Genomic DNA, 8,114 nt, shown 5'->3' with positions numbered 1-8,114 from the left:
GACAGTTTTCAAATTGTTCTATGGGATTGGTGGGGGTGCGAGGAGGTCTTATAACCCATCAGGATACATTCTGGTGCCCCTCAGCAGGGGAAGCAGGCAATCTCAAGTCAAGACGGCCTCTACAGTGAAGAGACAGCTTTCTGTGGAAGACATGACGGCTCGCTCTCAAATTTTTCTTGTGTTTATTTTCATTTATCTCAGCACAGAATGTTCTCTCAGGCAAGGTCAACCAAGAGACACTGAAATACAAATACAGTTGAGTTGGATCATAGAAGGAGAGCTTGGTTAAATACATAGAAATAGTGGTTTCAACTATTCTTCCTGCCAAGTCAAATCTACATCTCAGTTTTCTTCTCCAAGCTCCCTGACTATGAGGAGGAGGTAAGAAAAGATTTCCACCCACAGCACAAATGCTTAACCTTCCTGAGCAGTTTCTGTCGAATTCCACACCTCCTTGATACAGCCCATATGCTCGCTCACTTGAGGGAGGGGGGAAAAAGTGAAAGACACATCGATGTAACTTGTATGATACCCTCAAGGTTGTTAATAAATACTTTATTATGAATCATCACATGGATAAGAAGCACAAAATTAGGGACTTTTTTTTTTTGTTTTTTTTTTTTTTTACAAAATCTCATGTCATTTCTGACTTTGGTGTCTCAGAACCAGAGTGAAGCTATCTAACATTTATTGTAAGCTCCTAATGTGTTTTGTTCAAAGCAGTATTAAAACAATGGAATCCAAAAAGGGAGCACAGGTTGAAAGGTCAGTAAAATGGCTTGAAAACTCATGCTGGTTTGATTTGGTTAAGTAGGTTAGGCTCTAATTATTTGGTAGTCACAGAAGGAGATTTTTTTAGATAATTTATTCATAAAATCCCATTAAGATTTTCAATATTCTGGCTCTTTTAACATGAGCATTAACAAGCAAAATGCCCGAGTCCATCACTGTAACATAATGGATTTACGCGTTGTTTTAAAAATCCCTACTACAAGGAGCTAAAAGGCAGCAGGTGAGGAGGAAAGTGGGGACTCCAAGAAGGTGACCTGAGGGCAAGAAAGAACTGGCTGCTTCACCCACAGCACCAGCGGCATCGGTGCCCGTTTGCACCAGAAGACCCAGCCCAATTACCACAATGTGCCAGGCTGTGATGGCTTCCACTGCTCACGCTATTTCCACAATTTAAATTTCTCTTCCACAGAACTTTTTTTTCCCCGAGGCAGGACACTAGAAAGGGGACCCTGTCTGCTTCACCTTTTTACCTCCCAGGTCCTGTCCCCTGCTAGCACTTACAGGAGCTAAGTGATGTCGTCACTAAAAACCTCTCCAATCTCCATGCTGCGCTTAGCTGCTCAGTTGTGTCCGGCTCTGCGCCCACCAGGCTCCTCTGTTCACAGGGTTCTCTGGGCAAGGACCCCGGAGTGGGCTGCCAAGTCCTCCTCCAGGAGATCTTCCTGACCCGGGGACTGAACCCATGTCTCCCGAGTCTCCCTCGGGGGAAAAATGATTTAGAAGCCTTTTCATCTTCATGGGGATACAGGACATGGAAATGGAAGGCTTCATCCTGTTCAAGGAGTTTGAAGTCTCAGTGAATAGGAGGACGGAAATTTGGAGAAACGGGCACTTCTCACGCCCCAGAAACTATCTTGTGCTGGTGGCCACAGGCTTATCCCATAAACCTTTCTGGCAGATGGACAAAAGGAGGCCGAGAAAGAAACACACTATTCCCGAGGTCTTCCATCCCACGGCCTTGGTGGAGGACGGAGGCGCTTCCCCATCCAGGCTGTCGCAGCTCAGCCAGGTTCACCTGAGCTGCTCTAAGATGGATGGAACCCGGGAGACTTCAAGGCACATTGCTCTGCTCTTGGCCTATGTGGTTTTACTCCCATCACTCGGCCCAGGAAAATGTATTCAGATGACAATCTCCTGTCCACACAGGGACCCCTTGAAGTTAACTGTTGGGGGAAAAAAACCGTAGGCATTTTAACAGCAAGCTTGTGTATCAGCCCCGGGGAGCCACATGCTGAGACCACCAGAAACGGGCCCGCACTGCCCCGCCCCAGGTAGGCAGTGGTGGGACTGCTGCGCCCCCCGATGGGGTCTATGCGGCTCGGACCCTGCCCAGAAGCCCGTGGCTGCTGCCAGTGCTGGGGGCAGGAGAAAGCCACACCGACTCTCTCCTAGAAACCTGATGCCCACAAGATCAATGAGCTGGAAGCCACTGCCTTATTTTTAGAATGGATCTTTTATTTCATAATCAATAAAGGGCATTTCCTATGCAAAATCTCAGCTAAGCAATTCATTACGCCTAATATACCTACCCTAATTCTCTTTTCCACTGATACTCTCAATTTGCTCTTCCCCAGACCCAGGTTTCTGGATTGTGTTGCTCTTTCTCATTCAAAAAAGTGGTGAGTAACCTCCAGAACCCTAACTTTCTGAACCTCGACAGTAGTGGCAACTTTACTACGATAACCAGAATATCCTCTACAATGCTTCAAAATCAGGCTTGGACTGATTACCTGGACACGAGACTTGCCAATGACTCACATTTTACAAAAAGGATTTTAAATCCATGTGTGTTAACACTACCCAGATATAATTCTCTAGGAAGAGAATTCCTCTTTATTTTTTTGTCAACAACTTTAGAGGCAGGGTATTAAACTGATTGAAGTTTCACAAGATTGACATTATTGCTTAAAGTGCTTGAATTGGTTACATTTAAAAAAAAAAAGTACAGATTATTTTAAATAAAAACTAAAAAAAAAAATTTTTTTTTAGCAACAAAGTCAAATGTGCCACACAAATGCAGTAACTATTTTGGTTACACAGAAATGGAAGCCAGAAATAAATTAATGTAATACTGGAAAACAAATTTAATTAGGCAGAAACGTAGGAAATAACTTTCCCTGACCCATGCCACTTACATGAGTGAATCACACTAGCGCTGATAAATGCCTTGACCATATAATAGCAGACGAGGGCAAAACATTTAGTGCACAATATTTTAATACACATGAACATACAAAGTTGATCAAAATGCAATGTTTATAGATAAAATCCATCTTTGTAATAAAGCTACACTCCAATATCTAAAATAAGCCCTAAGCTCCAGTTATAACATAGTTCATTGTTAGGCATGCCCATGAAAATTAAGGGTATCCATGAAAATAAATGCATAGGGACCATTTCTGTCATTTTTTCCCCATTTCATCTGAAATCCAAAATATACCAAGCTATAAAACCAATATGACTGGCTTCCTCGACAAAGCACCACTCTCTTCTGTTTTTGCTCCTTGGCTCTCTTCAAACCAGCTCACTTCGTGTTTCTTCGGAATGGAAAATGCATCAGAATGACAAGACTGGGCATCAGCATTCTACCAATATTTACTTTTAAACAAATAACATTTTAGCACACTGTATCATAATCTAGACTGTTAAACAAGGAAGTAACCAATAAAGCAAACATTCCTTCTCTTCTGAAAGTGGAAAACACTGTAACTTATTTTAAAACACCCAGCAGTTAAAAGAAATACAGCAAGCCTGCCCATTCCTGCCAGAAAAATGAGACACAAAAACCCTGGCCATTTGAGGGACTATTGCTGAGCTTTTGTGCTATCGTTCACCTCAGAATGGTCTCACACGTCCCACACCATCCCTGCTTCACACAACGAATGAGGGATGAAAATGAAGAAGTGTTATGTGCTCTAGTCTTCACATAAAGTGAAATGACTTGGGAGGATGTAGCTGCCTAGTGTTTCTTTCACTTGTTAAAGAAGAAGGGGGAAGATGATCCCAGATAGTGCTAAAGTTTAAAAAACTGATGGAGTGTTGGTGGATAAGTGTATTTTTATCTCAATTTTCTTTTTCCTGCACCACATGACCATGTTAATGTCTTTATTATCTTCAATATTTATGCAAACATTTATCCATGAATACTGAATTTTAACTGACCTTTTCTACTAAAAGGAATTATTTCAGCTAAATCACTGAGAAAAACTTTTTACTCATCCAAAAAGCCCCAAAAGTACTGAATTTATGACTTAGCACTCAGATAACACTTCTGTAAGGGGCTTGCCTAGTGGTCACCAGTAAAGAACCTGCCTGCCAATGCAGGAGACTTGGGTACGATCAGTGGGTTGGGAAGATCCCTTGGAGAAGGAAAACCACTTCAGTATTCTTGCTGGAAAAGTCCCATGGACACAGAAGCCTGGAAGGCCACACTCCATGGGGTCACAAAGTCGGACATGACTTCGAAACTAAACAGCAAATTAGTTCTATAGGTTTTCAATTGAAACTTTCTTCCTAATAAATTAGCTTCAAGAGTTACTTAAAAGATAATTTTAACAGTGTTTCTCATGTATCAGTTCCAACTATATTAGGGATCGGCCATCATTTTTTTAAACTTTGCAACCTGCAAATATATGGATTATGTATAGTATAAACAGCTCCCTGTATCAGTCACCTTCAAATGAAAAGCATCTCTTCTTAAAAACAGGATAAAAATTCACCTTCCAGGTAAGCGATTACTGCATAAGTCTTGTGGAGGGAAAAAAGACAAAATATTTATAAATATGAATTCACCTCTAAACAAGGCAAGGTATATTTTCATCACTTGTATAAAACAATAATGTGAAGATCACCCTGCTTTTGTCTTCTCCAGTGAAAAGTAAAACATTTCACTTCAAGCATGAACAGATGAAGTGTGGCATGCTTATGGAAGCTGTGAGCGATAAACAGTTCAAGATACTTCAAAGATAAAGAAATCCAGTTTTCATCTAGATAAAGTGCTATGCTCTTCTTAATTGTTGCAAAATGGCCAGTAACATTTTCAATCTCAATTTTAGTTCACATTATGCCAAAAGTTTGCATGTTCCTTCGCTGATGTATTAGGTAACAAAATAACAGGTTCACAGTATATTATAGTGTATGGAAGTCGGCACTCTTCCCACAGGAAGCTGAGATCTACAACTCATAGATTTGTAGGAAACCAAAAACCTGCTCAACAGCAAAACAGCATATCGAACCTTTTAATAAAAGGCATCGATACTCAAATGATTCAATAAATACACATACAACAAAAGTGAAAAAAAAAAAAAAAAAAGTAAAACTATGGTGAGATGAGGTTCTTCCAAAAAACTCCGTCTTGTCAAACATCCTGGGAACCTGAGCCAAAGAAAGGCTGCCACTTTGTTCATCCCACCACCTGCCCACTGACACTTCCTCTGACCCACCTGCATCCCCAGCTAACTCCAGGATCTCCTCCGGAGAAGGTTCCATGGTAGCCCTGGGCTTGCCAGGACCTGAAATGCTGAAATATGAACTGTTGTACAGTGTGGCTGATGGGAGGACAGGTGCAGCGCCTTTGTTCTTCCTGGGAAAGGACGGTGTTAGGGCTGCCTGGCTAAGGAGAGCGGGGTCGGTGGCAGTCCCCGGGGGTCTCAGCCCTACCGCCTCGGACCACAGAACACCAGCGGGGTTGCAAAGATACCCTGGAAAGCTTAGCAGCGCTGGATAAAGGAGAGATACAACTCACAGGACAGAAGAGCATCACTAAAAACAAAGAGCACAGAGCTATTTTCCTGAAACTTGGTTTTGGTAGAAAGAGAAGAAAAGCAACTTTCCACTGTGCACAAAACTTCCTCCTCTCGGCTTCGCCTGCCCTGAGCTCCTCGCCTCCTCAGCCCCTGGAATTGTAATGGCCGGGTGGGCACAGCCCTGGGCATCCTCGAACAGCTTCTCTTCACCCTGTTCCACCGGGAAGATGAATTCAGTTTCGAGGTTACTCACTTTTAAAACATGTTCACTCGAACAAACTTAAAGCTATAGTGGCTGCTCTAAAAGGTAAGCATCTACCCCATTCTTCTGTCCTTCTGTCAGAAAAGAGGCAGAGAAGCTAAAAATGGGGAGCAATGTTTCCAGGGACAAGTTAAAGGAATGCATTGAAAGGAGACCCCGGAAGCCATTTAGGAAGATTAGCAAAGACCCCAAATAGACTGTCGATGTTTGTAAGAAATGGCATTCTAATTCAGCCAGACAGTGGCACAGCATGTACCTGATCCTAAAATTAGCAAATGTTACTCATCTAAACCTTACTACAATCTGATTGCAGTTAACTCTACCTCAGACTAACATAAAACCACAAGTAGTGCTGCTTGTAGAAAAATGAAGGGGAAGAGAGTCACGCAGCCAGACCACCGAGACTTGGAGCGATGCCATTCGCTGGTGGTCCGCTGGAGAGGAGGGACGTCTGCAGAGAAACCAGGTCCGAGTGCATCTTCCCTCACTCGAGTTAGTTCCACAGTCCTGTAAGTTATTCTCTTGACTGATAGAATAAAATATATCCAGATTCTGAATTTTTTGATATATCTGATGTCAGGCCATAGAATTCTTCAATAGCTTGGGCATCTATTTTCTGCAAGAAAGAGAGAAATGAAACAACACAGTGGTTTCACATGATTACTGGGAGAAGGAAAGAAGGGCTAGTGGGATGTACAAGAAAATGTAAGAAACACCGTCATAAAATTGGGAACTTTCAACAGCAAATGGGTAACTCCACAGACCTGACCGAGAGAGCATGACGACATACACTGCAAATCCCTGGGGAAGAACGCCACCCTTTCGACTACTAGCAACCACAGGACTTCTGTCTTTCCAGCAGTAAGCTGTGGGAGCTCTTGGGAATAAGCATAATTCATTCAGGTCATCAAAGCTTACTCCCTTTGGTGCTACCTTAGGTGGCTGAAACAGACCATGTCTTTGAGTGTGGAAGTCTCTCCGGCTAGTGTTCCTTCGCAACAAAACCAATATATGGACCATTCTGGTGTCATATAAAGAATTCTAGGTTGAACAGAGTGAAAAAAAAATTTAAATAATAATATCAGAAAATTTTGGTATAATAAAAGGATTTTAATACAACTTTGAAGTTTATTATTTGGTCCCACTGTGGGCTTTAGTCTCTGTAGGAAAGAGGACTTCCGTGTAAACATGACTTACAATGGTAAGGAGGTCCCATGTCTGTGGTCGATCAGTTAATAAAAACACAGTATTGATGAGTCCATGATCACACCCCTTCTCCCCTTCCAGAGAGGGTAGGGAGCAGCAGAATGTAGTTCTAAGAGAAATGTAAGCTGTTTTCAAGTCAGATGACAGGAATACAGGCCTATTTTAGAAAATGTCCACATGCACACATCCCAAAACATGGTCTCTGCCCCACCTCCCTCGGATATAATCATCTGCATACCAACCTCTACAATGTCGTCGTCAAACAAAAGCCAGAAGCCATGACTTTTCACGATAGTAATATAATGCCCACGATTAGGACCACTGGAAAAGAACAAACAGAAGAATGTTAGTAAGTTAACATTTACTTCTTTACGAAGCTCTATGTAGCTCTTTATATGCAATGACTTTTTGGGGCGGGGGGGAAAAAACAACTATCACTCGGACAGAGAACTTGGAATAGGTCATGTCCACATCCACATGTCTTTGGCCACAACTCACAGAGAGACACCTGGGTGCTGACTGTGCTGGGCTTAAGGGAAGATGAATAAAGCCTCTGTCTTGGAAGGATTCGCAATCCACTGGGGAAAACAGACATTCAAATTCAACAAATATTAACACATAATTACTGTACACCCACTGTGTTCCATCTAGGTCCATTCAGGCAGCTAGGCAAAAAAAAAAAAAAAAAAAGGCAGTGAATGGGGGCTTCCCTGGTGGTCCAGGGACTCCGTGCCCCCAGTGCAGAGGCCTGGGTTTGAGTCCTGGTCAGGGAACTAGATCCCAGGTGCCAAACGGAGTTCGCAGGACATCCAGCATGGTGCAGCTAAGACCAGGCGGTGCAGCCAAACAAATAAATAAATAAGTATTAAGGTGGAGAAAAGCCTCTCCTCTTCTGCTGAAACCAACAAAACAAGCAGTGAATGAAACAAAGTCCTGCCTTTCCTGAGGTGAGGGTTGGAGTGGTAATAAACTAAAACACAAATGTATTTCCAGCGGTGATACATGCTGAAGAATATAGCAGGGCAATGGGTTCGTAAGCGATAGAGGGAAGGTGCTATAGTGATGACACGAAATGTGAGCAGAGGGAATTTCCCTGAAGGGAAGGAGTG

The 8,114-nt window shown here is 42.6% G+C and overlaps 1 protein-coding gene across 1 annotated transcript in view; it reads right to left on the bottom strand.

Annotated features, from left to right (window-relative positions):
- Window positions 1-2,607: 2,607 nt before the first annotated feature.
- The window catches only part of USP46 (ubiquitin specific peptidase 46), a 62,927-nt gene continuing 57,420 nt past the window's right edge, over window positions 2,608-8,114 (bottom strand). Inside the window, exons 8-9 of the mRNA XM_043906788.1 lie at window positions 7,248-7,326; window positions 2,608-6,415 (exon numbers count right to left, since the gene is read on the bottom strand). Coding sequence (XP_043762723.1) covers window positions 6,314-6,415; window positions 7,248-7,326 — 181 coding nt within the window. The 3' untranslated portion in view covers window positions 2,608-6,313. The remainder of the gene's footprint in view (window positions 6,416-7,247; window positions 7,327-8,114) is intronic.

Source organism: Cervus elaphus, chromosome 6 (genome assembly GCF_910594005.1).
Source record: "Cervus elaphus chromosome 6, mCerEla1.1, whole genome shotgun sequence".
NCBI classification, from domain to species: domain Eukaryota; kingdom Metazoa; phylum Chordata; class Mammalia; order Artiodactyla; family Cervidae; genus Cervus; species Cervus elaphus.
The sequence above is the reverse complement of the archived record's forward strand: the minus strand, read 5'-3'. Positions and strand labels throughout refer to the sequence as shown.